Source organism: Pseudophryne corroboree, chromosome 7 (assembly GCF_028390025.1).
Source record: "Pseudophryne corroboree isolate aPseCor3 chromosome 7, aPseCor3.hap2, whole genome shotgun sequence".
NCBI classification, from domain to species: domain Eukaryota; kingdom Metazoa; phylum Chordata; class Amphibia; order Anura; family Myobatrachidae; genus Pseudophryne; species Pseudophryne corroboree.
Genome location: NC_086450.1, coordinates 506,798,486 through 506,822,272, shown reverse-complemented (window position 1 = coordinate 506,822,272; position 23,787 = coordinate 506,798,486). Strand labels below are relative to the sequence as shown.

General features: G+C 47.6%; 1 protein-coding gene across 1 annotated transcript in view; it reads right to left on the bottom strand.

Annotated features, from left to right (window-relative positions):
* LOC134944449 (uncharacterized) overlaps window positions 1–23,478 on the bottom strand; it is a 235,903-nt gene extending 212,425 nt beyond the window's left edge. The window contains exons 1-3 of the mRNA XM_063933024.1: window positions 23,421–23,478; window positions 6,346–6,641; window positions 2,381–2,537 (exon numbers count right to left, since the gene is read on the bottom strand). Coding sequence (XP_063789094.1) covers window positions 2,381–2,537; window positions 6,346–6,641; window positions 23,421–23,478 — 511 coding nt within the window. The remainder of the gene's footprint in view (window positions 1–2,380; window positions 2,538–6,345; window positions 6,642–23,420) is intronic.
* Window positions 23,479–23,787: the final 309 nt, after the last annotated feature.

Genomic DNA, 23,787 nt, shown 5'->3' with positions numbered 1-23,787 from the left:
GGAAATGGTCCATTGTCTCCACCTCCCCTAGACATTCCTCACGTGGGCAGCCACGATCATTGGCACTTCGACACTTGAGGTTACCCCGCACATAAAGCCTCCCTTGGAAAGAAAGCCAGGCAATATCTCTGAACTTCAGTGGGATTCTTTGAGAATTAATCAAAGACAACCCATCTGAGCAGAAACTGCCTGGGCAGTCCCTTAACGACAGCGGAGCATAAAAGTGAGTCCGCAAAATTCTTCTCTCCAACTCCCTTCTAGAGAAGTTTTTGACTTCACCCAGCTCCAGCCCCCAAAGCCTCGTCATCTTCAAGCACAGTATAACGTAGATCGGGAGGTAGCCATGCCGGACTCGAAAGGTTTTTACTTGGCCACCATCCATCCATAACCTGAGGAAGGGAAACACCCAGGCCCTAAAACTCTCTACCCATCGAGGGGGAGTTCCTAGAAACAAACTTCCTAGATTCAGTTTTAAAAACGTTGTAGCAAAAAACACCACAGAGTTGACCATACTCAGCCCCCCCGTTCCCTTGATCTGTAGGTGATCCCTCTCTTCACCAGATTAATTCTATTCCCCCATAACATCAGGAAGAATAAAGAATTCATCTTGGTCCACAAAGACTGTGGCAAGAAGCACACATAACTGACATACAGAAAAAGCGGAATCAGATAGGTTTTGCATAAGTCAACCCTCTCCCTGAGAGAAAGTTACCACCTTCTCCAGGACTGCACCTTCCTGGTAGCATCTTCCAGCCTCTTCTCCCAATTCTGAGTGGCATAATCACCACGGCCAAATTTGATACCTAGAATTTTTATCTCTGGACTGGCGCGAGGGAGGCTATCCGGAAATGTAAACTCATCACCTTCCTCCCCCATCCAGAAAGCTTCACACTTATCCTGATTGATTCTGGAGCACGAAGCCTTAGAGTACTCACAGATAAGATGTTCCATGCCACGTGCCTCTGCCACAGATGACAGGACCACAGTAACATCGTCTGCATAGGCCACCACCCTCAGCGGCAACCCAGGGCCCAGCTGCACACCTGCCACAATAGTGCTCTCAATCCTCCACACAAAAGGATCAATTGCAAATACATATAGAAGGGGGCACAGGGGACACCCCTGACGAACAACCGAGTCAACCGCAATAGCAGGGCCTACCCAGCCATTGACAAGTGGGAAGCTCTCAGCCTGATTGTAAATGACATGTAGCCAATCTACCACCCTCACTGGAAGACCATACCTCTCCAGCACAGCCCACAGGTACTGATGATTAACTCGGTCAAAAGCCTTGGACTGATCCAATGCCAGCAAATACTTACCCCATTTTTCAGCACGACATTGCTCCACAGCCTCCACGATGCCAAGGACAGCACTAAAGGTGCTTCGGCCTTTTACAGTGCAATGCTGAGATGGAGAAAGTAACAGCCCGGAAACTTCCATCAGCCGAATAAAAAGTACCTTTGCCAGAATCTTTTTGTCCATATTGAGAAGAGCGATGGGGCTCCAGTTCTCAACACACCGGGTCCCTACCTTTTAGACAATAATATGAGAGCAGAGGATCTCATAGAGGGAGGGAGTGATCCCTTACCCAGGCTTTCATTAAATACCTCCATGAGATGAGGAGCCAAGATGTCTCAAAAAGCTTTCCTTCATCTGAGCCTTCACCCGGGAGATTTCCCCACTATCTCCACGCTCAGAGATCAAGAAGTCCAGTTTCTTTCTCAGGCTCTGGTAGATACATCTTTTTGTCATTTTTTCCTGGCTACCAGCCTTTGAAAAAGCCTTCGAGTCCTCTTTTTACACTCCTCCCACCACTCAGACCTACTCCAACCAGCCTCCAGAAGTGTTTCTTGTAGTTGAAGAAAGTCTTTAAAGGACTGTCTAACTCCCTCCTCCTTCAGGAGCTCGGAATTCAAATGCAAAAGGCCCCGCCCTTTCTGAGGGGATTCTGAGACGTTCAAAGCAACACACAGAAAAACGTGATCGGAGAACTCTACTGGCTTTGTCTCAGGAGGCAAAGTTTTCGAGGACTCCTTAACAAAAAACCTATCTATCCTAGACCTACAACTACCACAATGATAGGTAAAACCTGTGAGGTCTGGGAAATGGCGAATGTGCACATCCACCAGAGCAGCCTCTCTAACCATGCTAACTAGAAAATTGGAATCATAGCCCAGGGTCGCCTTTGTGTACCCTCTGTCTTTTGGCCTAATGACGGTGTTAAAATCACCTCCAAAGACAATCTGCCGGGCTGTAAAAACAAACGGTTTTATCTCCCTGAAAAGACATTTCCTGTCCCACTTTGAATGGGGCCCATAGATGTATATTAGCCTCAGGTCATGTCCTCTCAGGTTGACATCTAAAACCATGCACCTACCTTCCTGTAAATCTATAATCCTGTGCACGTTAACCATATCAGTAAAAAGCACTGCCAACACACTGGACGTCTCGGCTGCAAGAGACCAAAAGGAAGGCCCCAGCTTCCACTGACAATTGGCCCGATGGAGTGTGGCCAAGTCACCTACCCTGGTCTCCTGCAAAAATAAAAAGTCAACATCAACCGTGTTGAAAAAATCGAAGGCCAAGAAACGAGCACGTTCAGAAAACACGGAAGCCACATTAATGGTGGCACATCGTATAGGTTGGGGATCCATGTTTCTTGGATTATAGAGTTAGGACCCCATTCACTTTTTCTTTGCTTGTCTTTTAGAATCCTCGTAACCCCGAAGGGAAGAGCATCCTCGTCGGACAAAGAGATTTCTTCCACCTCCCAACCAACAACTGAGACCGCAGTCTCACAGAACAGACCCTTAGATCCCTCTACAACAACACCCTCCCTAATATCACACCCCTCCCCATTTGCAACCCTGTCTGGGGGAGGATCCAGATCAGGGGCTTTTGGGGCAATAATATAAGAACGCCCCCAGGATCATCCCCGCCAGAGGACTCTAAAGGAGAATAGGTAAGGCTCCCCGCCTCAAGGCCAGGAGTCTCCTCCACCACCATCACCTCTCCCGGAGATTGAGGGGCCTTCCCCTCTGAACTCTGCACTACCTCAACCTTATTTAATAGCGGTCCCAAGGCCTGACTCAACTCTGTCCCTGTAGGATCCCACTCTAGATCCCCCTGAGAACTATCTAAGTGCTTGGTTTTGCTCTGAACTTTACCACATCCCCCCTTTTCCTGTTTAGCTTTGACTATAACTGCCACCCCATCAACAGACAGATTAGAGGTCTGTTTTGGCTTTTTACATTAAGAAGTATTCGGAACAAACACTAGCTCTTTCCCCCCCCAACCATGATTACCTCCCCCTCATTCTCATCATCAGCGGAGGACAAAACGTCAAACCTACAATGCAAATGGTAATATTAATTTGCGCCAATTTTTAACGGTAGATAGGAAATTTCTGTTGTCAAGTTCTTACTATGAATAGTTCATCCGTCTTCTCAAGTGTATTGACTCATCAAATAGGGATGTGCATATGGAAAAAGAACACAAACAAAATGTCCCAATGTATAGTACTGTCTTGATGGTAACAGTCAAAGGGTAAAAGAATATAGGAAATATTCAGATCCTCCACTCTGTGGTGATAAAAGGCGTAATGGGATCACCCAGTAGGTGCAATGGTCAGGGAAAATGATGCTCACTTCAAAGCTTACTTTCAAAAAGTCTGTACCCAACATCTTTTGTTGTTAATCCGACTTCATTGCAGCGGTGTTTAATCCTGGGAGAACAATCTTCATGACCATGGTATTTCCTATGCAAAATAAGTTACTTATAAAAGATGTTGGGTGCAGCTTGCCGAAGGTGACGTGGTAACATCAGACACCCCTCTTTTTCAGCTTCTTCCTCCTGCCTTTACTAACTGCCTGAAAAGATGCTTCTCCCCTTTTGACCTGGACTTTCCCTACCCCGCCAGCTTCTAGTTTCCTCAACATATCCTGATGCTGTAAAGCAACCACCTGTCATGATCCATGCAGTTTCTCCTCCATGCCTGGGGTGGCGCTCTCTGCTCTGGTGCTCAGCACTCTTCTCTGTATCTGCAGCTTGGTAATTAGCTGTTACCACAGCTGTGAGCAGCACCTGAACTCACTACATAGGCCAGCCACACAGGCTCCCAGTTGCCAGTTCATCGTGTCAAGGTTGCCTCAGTTCCTGTTCCAGGTTATGCTGGTCTCTACTGCTAAAATCATCCATAGTACTGCCAAGCTCCAACAGCTATCCTGTGTAGCTACCCTGCTACAGTGTAATCCCATTATCCTGCTATGTTGCATACTCTACTACAGTGCTATCCTGTGATCCTGCTACAGTGCAATCCCGTTATCCCACTACATTGCATGCTCTACTACAGTACTATCCTGTGATCCTGCTACAGTGCAATCCCGTTATCCTGCTACATTGCATACTCTACCACAGTGCTATCCTTTGAACCTTCTACAGTGCAATCCTGCAACCCTGCATTCTCTGCTCAAGTGCATCCTGCTACGGTGCTAACCTTCTACAGTGCAATTCGGCAACCCTGCATTCTCTGATCAAGTGCATCCTGCTATGGTGCTAATTCTGCTACAGAACAATCCTATTTACAGTGTCTATACAGTCTGCCATGTTACAAGTGCCTTCACAGTCCACAGTGTCTCAAGTGTTTCCACAGTCTACACCGTTTTCATGTAATCACAGTCTTCAGTGTGTCTGTGTACTCAGCCTCCCTGCATCCCGTGTATCCACAGTTTCCAGCATCTCTGTTTCCCCTCAGTTCCCAGCATCTCAAGTGAGTTTCCAATCCCAGTATCACAAGTGTGTTCCCAAGTATCCAGTACCGCCAAGTACTTCCCAGACTCCCAGCATTGCAAGTGCAATTCCAGTTCTCCCTTTCATTTTGTGTTCTCCAATCATTACTGGTTTTTACTTATCGTTTACAGTTGTACACTGCTGTACCCTGTATAAATAAACATGCTATTGTACCGAGAACATCAGTCCCTGTGAATATGTTCCTACAGAGGGAATTCTAAATAAATTCTGACACCACCATGTTATCCTCACGACTGGGCCTGATTTCTAGTGCCTCCTCATCCACCCCTGCATCATGATTATGCAATGCTTTAGGGCAAAGACTCCGCAGAGTTTGCACCTCACCTTATTACACTCACGGGACCCGTGCCCCATCTGGCCACACAGAGCACATTTAACAACCGTACAATCATTACTAAGGTGGCGAAAGTCACTACACTTGTGATAACTTCTGGGCTGCAGAGGGTAGAAACACTGAAGCCGGTCACGGCCAATATAAGCAGCACATGGTATGGGCTTAGTCTCAACCCCTACCTGGTGCAACCTCACAAAGGTCAAATAGATACCACCCCAGACCCTCTTACTGTAATCAAATTTCTCAAGCCGAGACAACACTGTGCAGGAACTGGACAACCAATATACGATATCCGCGGACAGTAGTGACTCATTGCGCACCAGAACAGTAATCTTTACCCTATCCTGCCTGGTGATGGTGTTGGTTTTAAAATGGCAGTACGGCTCCTTGGTCTTGTTCTTCTCCCATTGGGAGCCAAAAGCTTGCAAGCCATTCAGGGAGAGGAAGCTCAGATCAAAGTCGGGAGTTCTCACTGGATGGATGCACGCAAAAAGGTCTGCGGCCCTAAAACCCAGCGAGAATACTATATCCAAGAACTCCAACTTTGAAGGATCCTCCCCCCCCCTACCCATCTAAACTGAACCACATTACGCCTTTTATAGGCTGACCCCACTTACCCCAAGCTGAGGACCAGTACTAGCCCAACCAGAACCCTCCAAAGTTTTGGCATACGAACCAGATCCTGGTCTAACCACAGGAGAGATTACAGGGAGACTCTTGGGTGCTTGAACATTTACCTTCTTACTGACCTCTATACCCGCACTACCAGCCCCACCAGCCATCCTAGTTTTGTTTGCCTGGACCAAGCTTACGGCCGCTAAAGCCCTCACAGGCATATCCATATCTCCGTAAACTGTTTCTACTAGTGTAGTCTCCTCAGGGGTTAAGCTGCTCCTATCAACTGCCGGCAGTCCTTGGGCCAATCTATGCCCAGTTTTTAATATGGCTTCATACTCTGGAATTCCCATTGATGCAGTTAATGATGTCACTCGCGATGTCACACATGATGCGTCTTTGGCCCCGCCCTCCTCAGCCACCACAGCGACTAAGCCGGAGCCAGTCGCCGCAGGCTTACAGGGAGAGCCAGCCTCAGCATCTACCACGGCCCGCGCCGTCCCCATACCCGCAGCTTCAGAGACAAGTGTATCGGGAGCGAGTCCACAGGAAGCAGTAGCAGCCACCAGAGCTCCGGCACCCACCGCCACCCTGGCAGCCACCACGCCCCCTGCACTGCCACCACCAAGCACTCTCTCTGGGAGAGACGCTTCCCCCTCATGGAAAGCACAGGATGATGTCATTGCAGGGTTCCCCTCGGTATCCACGGCACCAGAAGCAATCCCAGAGGTTTCACCTCCATCATGGCCCACGATATCCACCACTTCTTCCGCAGTCAGGCCACCCACCTCCATGTCTTCCACTGGAACTATGAGCCCAGATGCCGCAACAGAACCCGCCGGGACCGGGCCGCCATCACATCCGCCATCTTGTCCTGATCCTGCAACATTTTAATCCTATTTTTAACTGAATCCAAACTGTCATTCAGCTCCCAAAGTTCATCTTTCAGGGCAACTCTCTCCCATCTGCTGCTACAGTTACGTCTTCTTTTTTTATAAGTAATACGGGAGTATATACGGTTCTGCTCCAGTCTTAATTCCTCTAGACTCATATTCCTGTATTTATCACTAGAGGATGATGAATCCTTCAGGCTGCAGTCAGAAACCTCGGCATCTCCAGCACTAACCCCCGCCCCACCACAGGTAAGTTCATTTACCTTATCACCTCCTTGGGTTACCTCACCCAGAGAGCCGGCATCCTGTGGTTTGGGGGGTGTCCAGTTGGGGATCCTGTTTCATCACCGGGCCCACAATCACTGGAAACGCTGTACTGTCCAAATCCTCCAGCACTGAGGCTTCCACTGCAATCGGTAGGTCAGAATTCCCAGGGCCTCTCTCAGGCCTTGCAGCCTGGGACTCTCCGTCATCCTCCTCCCCAGCAGGATCCATCCTCCCCTGGGAGGCTCCCTGGGGAAACACTGCAGGCTTTTAAGAAGAGCCAGGGCCTAGGAGCTATACACTGTGCACCTGTGTATAATGCCCACATGTATATACTGCTGCACCTGTGTGTAATGCCCACATGTATATATTGCTGCACCTGTGTATAATGCCCAAATGTACTGTATATACCACTACACCTGTTTATAATGCCCACATGTATATACTGCTGCACCAGTGTATAACACCCACATGTAAATACCGCTGCCCCTATGTATAATGCCCACATGTATATACTGCTGCCCCTGTGTATAATGCCCACATGTATATATTGCTGCACCTGTGTATAACACCCACATGTATATACTGATGCACATGTGTATAATACCCACATGTATATACCACTGCACCTATGTATAATGCCCATATGTATACAGGGCCGGTGCTAGGGTGTTCGGCGCCCTCCTGCAAAATATAAATTTGCGCCCTCCCATACTTTACATGTAGGGCCGGGGGGTTACCATGGCCTCTTGGGCCCCTGAGCTGCAGGAGATCCGTGTAAGCCTATGGATGTGAACTCTCTGCCCACACTCACTCTGTGCAGCGCTAGTTACGGCCCTGCACACAGACAGTGCCGTAACTAGACATTTTACCGCTGTGTGCAAGAGAGGGAATCGCCCCCCCCCCCCCCCACACACACACACACACACACACACCTGCATGTAAAATATGGGCAGTGGCTTCGCGGGGAAGGGGTGTGGCCACAAAATAATACCAATTCATATTACATATTATAGTAGTCTCTATTATTCAAACTATGCCGCACAGTAGCGCCACTACACCAGGTAGAGCCCCTTTTACACATTACGGCCGACAGATCCGTTTTTTACACATTACGGCGGACAGCGTCCACTTTTTACACATTACGGCGGACAGCGCCTCCCTTTTTACACATTACGGCAGACAGCGTCCACTTTTTACACATTACGGCGGACAGCGCCTCCCTTTTTACACATTACGGCGGACAGAGTCCCCTTTTTACACATTACGGCGGACAGCGCTCCCCTTTTTACACATTACGGCGGACAGCGCCCCCCTTTTTACACATTACGGCGGACAGCGTCCACTTTTTACACATTACGGCGGACAGCGTCCCCTTTTTACACATTACGGCGGACAGCGCTCCCCTTTTTACACATTACGGCGGACAGCTCCCCCCTTTTTACACATTACGGCGGACAGCATCCACTTTTTACACATTACGGCGGACAGCGCCTCCCTTTTTACACATTACGGCGGACAGAGTCCCCTTTTTACACATTACGGCGGACAGCGCTCCCCTTTTTACACATTACGGCGGACAGCTCCCCCCTTTTTACACATTACGTCGGACAGCATCCACTTTTTAAATACAAACACACATACATATACACAAACACACACACACTTTCTCTTTCACACTCTTTACACTCTTACCACAATCTTGCTGGCCAGATCTTCCACTGTCTGCTAGCCTGGTCCGTGTAACTCCGCCCCCTTGGTCTGTGTAGCTCCGCCCATTGGTCCGTGTAGCTCCGCCCCTTGGTCCGTGTAGCTCCGCCCCTTTTCGTCTGGCAGAAAACACTCCTCTCCCTGTCCCAGGGGACAGAGGAGAAGGAGTCATGCTGCCGGCGCTGCTGCGGCTGCCTGTCAGTGTGACAGGGCAGGCGCAGCAACAGCAGGGGGGACAGGACGGCGCTTCAGCTGGGATGCAGAGCAGTGAAGGCGCCTCTCCTGCCCGGCGCCTACCTGCACTGCATCCCTTGCTGAGCGGCTAGCGCCGGGCCTGTATGTATATACCGCTGCACCTGTTTATAATGCCCTCATGTATATACCGCTACACCTGTGTATAATGTCCACATGTATATATTGCTGCACCTATGTATAATGCCCACATGTACTGTATATACTGCTGCACTTGTGTATAATGCTCACATGAATATACTGCTGCACCTGTGTATAATGCCCACATGTACTGTTTATACCGCAGCACCTGTGTATAATGCTCACATAAATATACTGCTGCCCCTGTGTATAATACCCACATGTATATACCACTGCACCTGTGTATAATGCCCACATGTACTGTTTATACCGCAGCACCTGTGTATAATGCTCACATAAATATACTGCTGCCCCTGTGTATAATACCCACATGTATATACCACTGCACCTGTGTATAATGCTCACATGAATATACTGCTGCACCTGTGTATAATGCCCACAAGTATATTCTGCTTGACCTGTATATAATACCCACATTTATATATCACTGCACCTGTGTATAATGCACACATGTATATACTGCTGCACCTTTGTATAAAGCCCACATGTATATACTGCTGTACCTGTGTATAATTCCCATATGTATATACTGCTGCACATGTGTATAATGCCCACATGTACTGTATACACCGCTGCACCTGTGTATAATGCCCACATGTATAAACTGCTGCACCTGTGTATAATGCCCATATGTAAATAATGCGGCACCTGTGTATAATGCCCACATGAACTATATATATATACTGCTGCACCTGTGTATAATGCTCACATGTATATATCGCTGCACCTGTGTATATTGACCACGTGTATATCCTGCGGCACCTGTGTGTAATGCTCACATGTATATACTGCTGCAGCTGTGTATAATGCCCACGTGTGTATACTGCTGTACCTGTGTATATTACCTGCATGCATATACTGCTGCACCTGTGTATAATGCCCACGTGTATATACTGCTGCACCTGTGTATAATGCCCACATGTATATACTGCTGCAACTGTGTATAATGCCACATGAATATACTGCTGCACCTGTGTGTAATGCCCACATGGATATATTGCTGCACCTGTGCTTAATGCCCACATGTATATATCGCTGCACCTGTGTATAATGCTCACATGCATATACTGCTGAACCTGTTTATAATGCCCACATGTATATACTGCTGAACCTGTGTATAATGCTCACATGTATATACTGCTATCTTTTATTAAGAAAAATTGCAACATACATTACATAAATATGGTAAAACTCATAAAAATAGGACATACAATATACATTGAATTGTTGCCCAATAATCCAAACCAAAAAGCAACAAAGCTTGTATAACTATACGCAATGCTTAACAGCTAAGCAAAAAACAACCTACTATATACAAACAATACATATCATAACCATAAGCAATGAAAAGATGAATGAAGTCTTTTAGTCACATGTAAACCGCTTTAATGAAAAAAAACAGAAAAAAGAAAATCTACGGGAAGGTGAAGGATAGAAAGCTGTAAGATGAACAAGAAAAGGACTTCTGCTACCCACTCAAGGGGGTTTCAGGTTGCACCATAGCCTGGACCACCCGACAGCATCCAACCTCTTCCTATCCATATTCATCATCCTCTTAACCTCGTGCAGAATATTTCCCACCACCTCCTCACAGGAGAGGACCTTTGCTCTGAGGGAAACCTAACACCGTGCACCCCATGTGTGAAACCTAACTGCTAAACTAACTATAAAAATTGTGGTTAAATCAAACCTTCTATACCCTTTGAACGCCCCATAAACCCACTCAGGGTAACTAAGCCCCGAAAGGCACGGGATGCGTAAGGCCCTTGATACCACTCTGTAAACCTTTATATTGAAGGGACACTTAAGGAGGAAATGGTCCATTGTCTCCACCTCCCCTAGACATTCCTCACGTGGGCAGCCACGATCATTGGCACTTCAACACTTGAGGTTACCCCGCACATAAAGCCTCCCTTGGAATGAAAGCCAGGCAATATCTCTGAACTTCAGTGGGATTCTTTGAGAATTAATCAAAGACAACCCATCTGAGCAGATACTGCCTGGGCAGTCCCTTAACGACAGCGGAGCATAAAAGTGAGTCTGCAAAATTCTTCTCTCCAACTCCCTTCTAGAGAAGTTTTTGACTTCACCCAACTCCAGCCCCCAAAGCCCCGTCATCTTCAAGCACAGTATAACGTAGATCGGGAGGTAGCCATGCCGGACTCGAAAGTTTTTTACTTGGCCACCATCCATCCATAACCTGAGGAAGGGAAACACCGAGGCCCTAAAACTCTCTACCCATCGAGGTGGAGTTCTTAGAAACAAACTCCCTAGATTCAGTTTTAAAAACGTTGTAGCAAAAAACACCACAGGGTTGACCATACTCAGCCCCCCCCGTTCCCTCGATCTGTAGGTGCTTCCTCTCTTGACCAGATTAATTTTATTCCCCCATAACATCAGGAAGAATAAAGAATTCATCTTTGTGCACAAAGACTGTGGCAAGAAGCACACATAACTGACATACAGAAAAAGCGGAATCAGATAGGTTTTGCATAAGTCAACCCTCTCCCTGAGAGAAAGTTGCCACCTTCTCCAGGACTGCACCTTCCTGGTAGCATCTTCCAGCCTCTTCTCCCAATTCTGAGTGGCATAATCACCATGGCCAAATTTGATACCTAGAATTTTTATCTCTGGACTAGCGCGGGGGAGGCTATCCGGAAGGGTAAATTCATCACCTTCCTCCCCAATCCAGAAAGCTTCACACTTATCCTGATTGATTCTGGAGCATGAAGCCTCAGAGTACTCATACCACAGATGACAGGATCACAGTAACATCGTCTGCGTAGGCCACCACCCTCAGCGGCAACCCAGGGCCCAGCTGAACCCCTGCCACAGCACCGCTCTTAATCCTCCGCACAAAAGGATCAATTGCAAATACATATAGAAGGGCGCTCAGGGGACACCCCTGACAGACACCCAAGTCGACCGCAAAAGCAGGGCCTACCCAGCCATTGACAAGTGGGAAGCTCTCATCCTGATTGTAAATGACACGTAGCCAATCTACCACCCTCGCTGGAAGACCATACCTCTCCAGCACAGCCCACAGGTACTGATGATTAACTCGGTCAAAAGCCTTGGACTGATCCAATGCCAGCAAATACTTACCCCATTTTTCAGCACGACATTGTTCCACAGCCTCCCGGATGCCAAGGACAGCACTAAAGGTGCTTCGGCCTTTTACAGTGCAATACTGAGACGGAGAAAGTAACAGCCCGGAAACTTCCATCAGCCGATTAAAAAGTACCTTTGCCAGAATCTTTCTGTCCGTATTGAGTAGAGCAATGGGGCGCCAGTTATCAACACGCACCGGGTCCCTACCTTTAGACAATAATATGAGAGCAGAGGATCTCATAGAGGGAGGGAGTGATCCCTTACCCAGGCTTTCATTAAATATCTCCATGAGATGAGGAGCCAAGATGTCTCAAAAAGCTTTAAAAAAATCATATGTTAACCCATCTGGGCCTGGAGATTTTTTTTATAGACAAACCGTCTATGGCTTTCTTGACCTCCTCCACTGTCACATCACTCCCCAAAGAGTCAAAAGAAGGATCAAGTTGCTCAAGCCCAGTTGTCTCCCTCAGAAACTGATCCATCCTCTCTCTGATGAGTGGCTGCTCAGACAAAAGGCTGGAGTAATAGCACCTGATGACTCCCAAAATACCCTCCCTGTCTTCATAAAGAGTACCCTGGTCATCAAACAGGCCCCGGACCTCCCTCAAATCAACTGATTTTCTGCAACTCTGGTAGGGATCAGGCGAGTGGTACTTTCCATAATCCCTCTCCAGAATCAAAGAAGCCAGGCGCTCGTACTGATATTCCTTCATCTGAGCCTTCACCCGGGAGATTTCCCCACTATCTCCACGCTCAGAGATCAAGAAATCCAGTTTCTTTCTCAGGCTCTGGTAGATACATCTTTTTGTCAAGTTTTTCCTGGCTACCAGCCTTTGAAAAAGCCTTTGAGTCCTCTTTTTACACTCCTCCCACCACTCAGACCTACTCCAACCAGCCTCCAGAAGTGTTTCCTGTAGTTGAAGAAAGTCTTTAAAGGACTGTCTAACTCCCTCCTCCTTTAGGAGCTCGGAGTTCAAACGCCAAAGGCCCCGCCCTTTCTGAGGGGTTTCTGAGACGTTCAAAGCAACACATAGAAAAACGTGATCGGAGAACTCTACTGGCTTTGTCTCAGAAGGCAACGTTTTCGAGGACTCCTTAACAAAAAACCTATCTATCCTAGACCTACGACTACCACAATGATAGGTAAAACCTGTGAGGTCTGGGAAATGGCGAACGTGCACATCCACCAGACCAGCCTCTCTAACCATGCTAACTAGAAAATTGGAATCATAGCCCAGGGTCGCCTTTGTGTACCCTCTGTCTTTTGGCCTAATGACGGTGTTAAAATCACCTCCAAAGACAATCTGCCGGGCCGTAAAAAGAAACTGTTTTATCTCCCTGAAAAGGCATTTCCTGTCCCACTTTGAATGGGGCCCATAGATGTTTATTAGCCTAAGGTCATGTCCTCTCAGGTTGACATCTAAAACCATGCACCTACCTACCTGTAAATCTATAATCCTGTGCACGTTTACCATATCAGTAAAAAGCACTGCCAACCCACTGGACGCCTCGGCCGCAAGAGACCAGAAGGAAGGCCCCCGCTTCCACTGACACTTGGCCCGATGGAGTGTGGCCAAGTCACCTACCCTAGTCTCCTGCAAAAATAAAAAGTCAACATCAACCGTGTTGAAAAAATCGAAGGCCAAGAAACGAGCACGTTCAGAAAACACGGAAGCCACATTTATGGTGGCACATCGTATAGGTTGGGGATCCATGTTTCTTGGATTATAGAAGTAGGACCCCATTCACTTTTTCTTTGCTTGTCTTTTAGAGTCCTCGTCCGAGGATCCTACTCTTTTACATGTAACCCCGAAGGGAAGAACATCCTCATCGGACAAAGAGATTTTTTCCACCTCCCCCTCCTCCACCCCACCAACAACTGAGACCGCAGTTTCACAGAACAGACCCTTAGATCCCTGTACAACAACACCCTCCCTAATATCACACCCCTCCCCATTTGCAACCCTGTCTGGGGGAGGATCCGGATCAGGTGCTATTGGGGCAATAATACAAGAACCGCCCCCAGGATCATCCCCACCAGAGGACACCAAAGGAGAATAGGTAAGGCTCCCCGCCTCAAGGCTAGGAGTCTCCTCCACCACCATCACCTCTCCCGGAGATTGAGGGGCCTTCCCCTCTGAACTCTGCACTACCTCAACCTAATTTAATAACGGTCCCAAGGCCTGGCTTAATTCTGTCCCTGTAGGATCCCACTCTAGATCTCCCTGAGAACTATCTAAGTGCTTGGCTTTGCTCTGAACTTTACCACATTCCCCCTTTTCCTGTTTAGCTTTGACCGTAACTGCCACCCCATCAACAGACAGATTAGAGGCCTGTTTTGGCTTTTTACTTTTAGAAGTATTCGGAACAAACACTAGCTCTTTTCCCCCAACCATGACTACTTCCCCATCATCCTCATCATCAGCGGAGGATAAAACGTCAAACATATTAGAGCATACAACATCCACCCCCCTCTTTTTCAGCTTCTTCCTCCTGCCTTTACTCACTACCTGAAAAGAAGCTTCCCCCCTTTCGACCTAGACTTTCCCTACCCCACCAGCTTCTAGTTTCCTCAACATATCCTGATGCTGTAAAGCAGCCACCATGTTATCCTAATGACTGGGCCTGACTTCTAGTGTCTCCTCAACCACCCCTGCATCATGATTATGCAATGCTTTAGGGCACCGACTATAGGGATGGCCATCCGCTCTGCAGAGATTGCACCTCACCTTATTACACTCACGGGACCCGTGCCCCATCTGGCCACACAAAGCACATTTAACAACCGTACAATCATTACTAAGGTGGCGAAAGCCACCACACTTGTGACAAGTTCTGGGCTGCTCAGGAGAGAAACACTGAAGCCGGTCACGGCCAATATAAGCAGCACATGGTATGGGCTTAGTCTCAGCCCCTACCTGGTGCAACCTCACAAAGGTCGAATAGGCACCACCCCAGACCCTCTTAGTGTAATCAAATTTCTCAAGTGGGGACAACACTGTGCAGGACCTGGACAACCAATATGCGATATCCGTGGACGGTAGTGACTCATTGCGCACCAGAACAGTAATCTTTACCCTATCCTGCCTGGTGATGGTGTTGGTTTTAAAATGGCAGTACGGCTCCTTGGTCTTGTTCTTCTCCCATTGGGAGCCAAAATCTTGCAAGCCATTCAGGGAGAGGAAGCTCAGATCAAAGTCGGGAGTTCTCACCGGATGGATGCACGCAAAAAGGTCTGCGGCCCTAAAACCCAGCGAGAATACTATATCCAAGAACTCCGACTTTGAAGGAGCCTCCCCTTCCCCATCCCATCTAAACTGAACCACATTACGCCTTTTTATAGGCTGACCCCCACTTACCCCAAGCTGAGGACCAGTACTAGCCCAACCAGAACCCTCCAAAGTTTTGGCATATGAACCAGATCCTGCTCTAACTACAGGAGAAATTACAGGGAGACTGTCAGGAATCGGCGCTCTGCTACGTCTCACCTACCAGCGCGCTGGTGTGCAGGCCTCCGGAGGTCATGGCCCCAGTCGCGGCTGCATGTGTGTATGGACTGCAAGCGTCATCTTCCGCATTGCTGAGTACCCCTGAGTCCGGTCCTGTGTGCATTCTGCTGTGTGCCGGCGTCCTGCCTGTATGGTCGTTGCCATGACTCCTGCACTCAGCTAATCCTGGTGTGCAATCCAGCACTGTGTCTCCACCCAGAGTTCAGTGACCAATCACTGCAGAGCCATGGGTATAACTCCCAGTCCGTGGCTCACTCACATTGCCTCAGACAACGAGTCACATACGGTGTGCCTTATTCTCCGGACTCCTGTGTTCCTGTTTCCAGCGATTCCCCGTGGTTACCTCCTGTCCTCTCATCTCACTTCAGCTCTCCTGTTTTCTTCAGACTTCATCCACAGCCAGTTACCAGCTCATCAAGCAGTAAGAGACTCTCCTCAGGTGTTTCATTCATTACTACCTGTGCACTGCTATTTGCATACCATCTGTGCATCTCTGCAAGTTATATCATCTCATTGCATAGAGACTGTCTCCTGCTTGGGCCTAGTGTGGCCATAAGGACTTTGTTATTCAGAAACTGTGTGTTTTTCAAGTCTTACCGGAGTTCTGTTTATTTTATTTACATTCAGCATCAAGTCACTATATATTTCTGTTGCAAGAGACTTTTCAGTTGTTTTGGATTCAATTACCAATCACTGTTACTTTACTGCCTGGTTTCAGTTTGTCATTCACTGCTATACCATCTACTCTGTGATCCCTGTGTAATAAACATCAGCGCTTATGTGCCGGACTTTCATATTGCCTCCCCGCTTTGTACATCGCACCAACACTGACCCACTAGCGCCCCCGCCGGGGACAGACAAACCCAGAGACCTGATAGTTTGTCTGAGGCCCATGGACCCGGACGGTGATCAGAGTGTGGGGTCAGGGACACTCCAAGGCTTAGTGTCACGACTAGATGGTCAAGAGGCTGCGCAGCAGCAGATTATACAATTTCTGCAAGAAATGTCTTCTCGCTTGGATACTCTGCAACAGTCATTTCCAACTTCAGTTTCTTCAGTGTCCTCATCAGTTTCTGCTCCTGTTCCTAGTTCCACAGTTTCTAGCTCTCCAGTTGCTCCTGTTCCAATGTCTCGCATCCATCTACCTACTCCAAGTAAATTTGATGGTAATGCTAAGATGTGTCGTGGATTTTTGAATCAATGCGAGGTTCATTTTGAATTGCAACCACAGAACTTTCCAACACCTAGAACAAAGGTTGCTTATATTGTTTCTCTTTTAGCCGGCTCTGCCCTGGACTGGGTCTCTCCGCTGTGGGAGCGAGCAGATGCTTTGTTGAACAACTATACAGAGTTTGTTGCCACATTCCGACGCATCTTTGACGAACCTGGGCGTACGACCTCTGCTTCTTCAGACCTCCTTCAGATCCGCCAGGGAACACGTACTGTGGGTCAGTACGTTATCCAGTTCCAGACATTGGCATCAGAGGTAAAGTGGAACAACCAGGCATTGGTTGCCGCCTTCTGGCATGGTCTCTCTGACCGCATAAAGGATGAGTTGACTACCCGAGACTTACCAGAGCAACTGGAAGCTCTAATTTCCCTATGCGTCAAGTTGGATCTACGTTTACGCGAGCGAGCCTGTGAACGCTCTCGAGGTGATCTTCGCAAGCACCGAGCTATGCCTCCTGTACAGTCTCTACCTATTATTGCTGATGAACCCATGCAGGTAAACAAGTTTCGTTTAACACCTGAGGAGCGGTCCAGAAGATTAAAGGAAAGACTGTGTCTCTATTGTGCTGCTGCTGGTCATCTGATTGGTTCCTGTCCTGCTCGGTCGGGAAACGCCAGGTCCTAACTTGTAGAGGAGGAGTCAAGTTAGGGACCTTGAATAAATCTCCTTCTTTTCAAGACCTTACATTACCTGTCACTTTGGAAATGCCAGATGGACTCCAGTCTCTGTCCGCCTTAGTGGATTGTGGTGCTGCTGGGAATTTTATCACACAAGCTGCAGTGGATAGACTTCATCTCCCAGTGTCTAAACTGTGTCGTCCAGTATATCTCACTGCCGTGGACGGAAGCCGCATTCCTGAAGGTTCCATCATTCAGCAAACCAAGCCAGTGGTTCTGGGAGTAGGCTTCCTGCATTCCGAGCTTATTGAGTTCCTGGTTATACCTAAAGCTGGCTATGAGATCGTACTGGGTATGCCTTGGCTTCAATTGCACAATCCGCAATTTGACTGGTCTACATTACAGTTAACAGCATGGAGTTCCTCTTGTCATCAGTCATGTCTGGCTCAAGTACTTCCAATCAAGTCTTCAAGTGTAAAGTCTCAGTCTGGCCTTCCGGAGGCCTATCAGGAATTCACTGACGTCTTCAGTGAGAAAGCAGCGGATGTCTTGCCTCCCCATCGAGAGTGGGATTGTCCCATTGATTTGGTTCCAGGGAGCAAGCCGCCTAGAGGGCGTACATACCCTCTTTCAGTTCCAAAGACCCAAGCAATGAGTATATACATTAAAGAAAATTTACAAAAAGGGTTCATCCGTCCATCCTCTTTCCCAGCTGGTGCTGGATTCTTGTTCGTCAAGAAGAAAGATGGAGGACTTCGTCCCTGTATCGATTATCGGGGTTTAAATGACATCACGATTAAAAATAGCTACCCGTTACCTCTCATCACAGAGTTGTTCGACAGAGTTAGAGGTGCGTCCATCTTCACGAAACTGGATCTTCGCGGGGCTTATAATCTTATCAGGATTCGAAGTGGTGATGAGTGGAAAACCGCCTTCAATACTCGTGACGGCCACTATGAATATCTAGTGATGCCCTTCGGCTTGAGTAACGCCCCGGCCGTGTTTCAAAACTTTGTCAACGAAGTATTCAGAGATCTCCTGTATAAATGTGTGGTAGTTTATCTCGATGACATCTTGATATTCTCTCGTGATTTAGTTTTTCATCGCCAACAAGTAAAAGAGGTTCTTCGACGTCTTCGACAGAATCATCTGTATGGCAAGCTGTCCAAATGCACATTTGAAGCTTCTTCAATATCTTTCTTGGGATACATTATTTCTGGAACAGATCTTCAAATGGACCCAGCTAAACTGGAAGCTATAGAGAGCTGGGCTCTTCCAACAACACTCAAGTCAGTTCAACGTTTCATAGGCTTTGCTAATTACTACAGACAGTTTATTAAGGGCTTCTCTACGTTAATAGCTCCAATCACCTGCCTTACCCGGAAAGGGGGGAATCCTTCCCAATGGTCTGACGCTGCACTGTCTGCTTTTCATAAAATAAAACAAGCTTTTATTTCAGCTCCTGTGTTACAACAGCCGGATGTCAACAAGGCCTTCATCCTGGAAGTAGATGCCTCAACGGTTGGCGTGGGCGCAGTCCTGTCCCAGGTGGGCGTTGATGGTAAGACTCACCCCTGTGGGTTTTTCTCTCGTAGGTTCTCACCCGCTGAAATTAACTATACCATCGGTGACCAGGAGCTGTTGCCAATCAAATTGGCCCTTGAAGAATGGAGGTATCTACTGGAGGGTGCGAGATTCCCTATTACCATCTACACAGATCACAAGAACCTTCTTTACCTGAAAGCTGCGCAGTGCCTGAATCCTCGGCAAGCAAGGTGGGCCCTATTCTTTTCCCGTTTTGACTTTAAGTTAATGTTTAGGCCTGGCTCACAAAATGTTAAAGCAGATGCTTTGTCTCGCTCTATGAGCTCAAATGAGGAATCTTCAGAACAGGCTGCTCGACCAGTATTAAATCCTGTGGTTTTCGCAGCTACAGGGGTGTCGCAAGTTCCACCTCCAGGCAAGATGTTTGTCTCTCCAGAGCTTCGTTCAAATCTCCTGTCCTGGGCTCATACGTCCAAATTTAATGGTCACCCTGGGGTTCTCAAGACTTTTAAGTTCCTGTCCCAAACGTATTGGTGGCCTCGAATGAAAATAGATATTCAAGAATTTATAGCTTCATGTCCCAAATGTGCTCAGCATAAAGTTTCTCGTCAGGCTCCCGCAGGCCAATTGTTACCCAATTCCATTCCCAGGCGCCCTTGGTCTCACTTATCGATGGACTTTATTTCTGATCTCCCTCCATCCAAAGGGTATGACACTATCTGGGTAGTAGTCGTTAGGTTCTCAAAAATGGCGCACTTCATTCCACTCATGGGGTTACCCTCTGCTCCAAAATTGGCACAGTTGTTTTGTCACGAAATATTTAGGTTTCATGGACTTCCAACAGAAATTATATCAGACCGAGGTGTACAGTTTGTGGCCAAGTTCTGGAGGGCTCTGTGTTCTGCGCTACAAGTAAAACTGAAATTCTCTACGGCCTATCACCCTCAAACAAATGGGCAGACAGAGAGGGTAAATCAAGAGATTGAGACCTATTTGAGACTGTATATCTCTTCTTCACAGGATGACTGGGTAGAATTATTGCCCTGGGCAGAGTTTGCTCATAATTTTCGTTATCATACTTCTACAGATACAACTCCTTTTTTCGCAGTTTATGGACAGCATCCTAGAGTACCTGATTTCCAAGAGTTACCCGTCATAGATGTGCCTGCGGCTGCTTCTGCTCTTCAAATTTGGAAGAAGATTCATTTATCTCTTAAAAAAGTTTCTCAACGGTATAAAATGTTTGCTGATCGAAAGAGACGAGCGGTTCCTAGTTTAAAACCGGGCGACAAAGTCTGGTTATCTACCCGAAATCTCCGTCTCAGAGTTCCATCAATGAAATTTGCTTCACGGTTTATTGGGCCATTCCCGGTGGAAAGTGTTATTAATCCGGTGGCTTATAATTTAAAACTGCCTGCTTTTTTGAAAGTTCCCAACTCATTCCATATTTCTCTCCTCAGACCACTAATTCTCAATCGTTTCCAGAGAACGCTTCCAGCAGCTCCAAAGGTACAAACTCATCGGGGCGTGGAATACGAGGTGGAAAAGATCTTAGACTCTCGACATCGTTATGGTCATTTGCAATACCTAATTGACTGGTCTGGATATGGTCCTGAAGAGAGGAGTTGGGTAAACGCCACGGATGTCCATGCTCCACGGTTGGTTCAAGCCTTCCACAGACTCTTCCCTGCCAAGCCTCGTGGGTGTTCGGTGCCCACCCATAAAGGAGGGGGTACTGTCAGGAATCGGCGCTCTGCTACGTCTCACCTACCAGCGCGCTGGTGTGCAGGCCTCCGGAGGTCATGGCCCCAGTCGCGGCTGCATGTGTGTATGGACCGCAAGCGTCATCTTCCGCATTGCTGAGTACCCCTGAGTCCGGTCCTGTGTGCATTCTGCTGTGTGCCGGCGTCCTGCCTGTATGGTCGTTGCCATGACTCCTGCACTCAGCTGATCCTGGTGTGCAATCCAGCACTGTGTCTCCACCCAGAGTTCAGTGACCAATCACTGCAGAGCCATGGGTATAACTCCCAGTCCGTGGCTCACTCACATTGCCTCAGACAATGAGTCACATACGGTGTGCCTTGTTCTCCGGACTCCTGTGTTCCTGTTTCCAGCGATTCCCCGTGGTTACCTCCTGTCATCTCATCTCACTTCAGCTCTCCTGTTTTCTTCAGACTTCATCCACAGCCAGTTACCAGCTCATCAAGCAGTAAGAGACTCTCCTCAGGTGTTTCATTCATTACTACCTGTGCACTGCTATTTGCATACCATCTGTGCATCTCTGCAAGTTATATCATCTCATTGCATAGAGACTGTCTCCTGCTTGGTAATGGATAAACTGGCGCCGGCTGTTAAACCAAATAAGGGACGATAGAATATAAAAATGAAAAATCACAGATTTTTAATAAACACAATAAAAACAATTATATAAAAAATCAGATGTGGTCAAAAAATCGTTATCTGTTCTAGGTCTATAACAGAAGATATTTAGACGGTGCTGATTAGGACCAATTGGACCCCACTCGTGATATATAGTGTGTATACGCTGTCTCCGGTTAGGACTCCCTCCTCATAAATTTTGGTTCACTTGAGATGGTAATAGTTACCCAGTTCTTATGGATGTTGTCCCCAGGATCTCAGTTTAGCAGAAGAGATTCCAATTAGCAGCAGGGGAATATTTCCAAATTGCAATGGGCTTGTAGTGTCCAATAAGGGCCGAGAGTCCAATTAGTACCGGTGCTGTTAGGTGGGTCCAAAGTTGTTGGTCAAAGTCCTTAGCTCAACGCGTTTCGCTGGTCTGATGGCTGCCAGCTTCCTCAGGAGCATCCTGAGGAAGCTGGCAGCCATCAGACCAGCGAAACGCGTTGAGCTAAGGACTTTGACCAACAACTTTGGACCCACCTAACAGCACCGGTACTAATTGGACTCTCGGCCCTTATTGGACACTACAAGCCCATTGCAATTTGGAAATATTCCCCTGCTGCTAATTGGAATCTCTTCTGCTAAACTGAGATCCTGGGGACAACATCCATAAGAACTGGGTAACTATTACCATCTCAAGTGAACCAAAATTTATGAGGAGGGAGTCCTAACCGGAGACAGCGTATACACACTATATATCACGAGTGGGGTCCAATTGGTCCTAATCAGCACCGTCTAAATATCTTCTGTTATAGACCTAGAACAGATAACGATTTTTTGACCACATCTGATTTTTTATATAATTGTTTTTATTGTGTTTATTAAAAATCTGTGATTTTTCATTTTTATATTCTATCGTCCCTTATTTGGTTTAACAGCCGGCGCCAGTTTATCCATTATCCTGTTGTTGTTTACTCTATTCAGGGGCTGACCCCCCCTTTACTGGCTGCCGCTGATAGCGCACTCATATCTCTTCTTTTTGCTGTCTCCTGCTTGGGCCTAGTGTGGCCATAAGGACTTTGTTATTCAGAAACTGTGTGTTTTTCAAGTCTTACCGGAGTTCTGTTTATTTTATTTACATTCAGCATCAAGTCACTATATATTTCTGTTGCAAGAGACTTTTCAGTTGTTTTGGATTCAATTACCAATCACTGTTACTTTACTGCCTGGTTTCAGTTTGTCATTCACTGCTATACCATCTACTCTGTGATCCCTGTGTAATAAACATCAGCGCTTATGCGCCGGACTTTCATATTGCCTCCCCGCTTTGTACATCGCACCAACACTGACCCACTAGCGCCCCCGCCGGGGACAGACAAACCCAGAGACCTGATAGAGACCCTTGGGTGATTGAACATTTACCTTCTTACTGACCTCTATACCCACACTACCAGCCCCACTAGCCATCCTAGTTTGGTTTGCCTGGATCAAGCTTACGGCCGCTAAAGCCCTCACAAGCATATCCATATCTCCGTAAACTGTTTCTACTAGTGTAGTCTCCTCAGGGGTTAAGCTGCTCTTATCAACTGCCGGCAGTCCTTGGGCCAATCTTTGCCCAGTTTTTAATATGGCTTCATACTCCGGAATTCCCGAATTCCCATTGATGCAATTAATGATGTCACTTGTGATGTCACACATGATGCGTCTTTGGCCCCGCCCCCCTCAGCCACCACAGCGACTAAGCCAGAGCCAGTTGCTGCTGGCTTACAGGGAGAGCCAGCCTCAGCATCTACCACGGCCCGCGCCGTCCCCATATCCGCAGATTCAGAGACAAGTGCATCGGGAGCAAGTCCATAGGAAGCAGTAGCAGCCACCAGAGCTCCGGCACCCGCCGTCACTCCGACAGCCACCATGCCCCCTGCACTGCCACCACCCAGCACTCTCTCTCATGGAAAGCACAGGATGACGTCATCGCAGGGTTCCCCTCTGTATCCACGGCACCAGACACAATCCCAGAGGTTGTACCTCCATCATGGCCCACGATATCCACCACTTCTTCCGCAATCTGGCTGCCCACTTCCATGTCTTCCACTGGAACTATGAGCCCAGATGCCGCCACAGAACCCATCGGGACCGGGCCGCCATCACATCCGCCATCTTGTCCTGGAAATAGAGCCTGATCCTGCAAAATTTTAATCCTCTTTTTAACTGCAGCCAAAGTGTCATTCAGCTCCCAAAGTTCATCTTTCAGGGCAACTCTCTCCCATCTGCTGCTACAGTTACGCCTTCTTTTTTTATAAGTAATGCGAGAGTATATACGGTTCTGCTCCATTCTTAATTCCTCTAGACTCATATTCATGTATTTATCACTAGAGGATGTTGAATCCTCCAG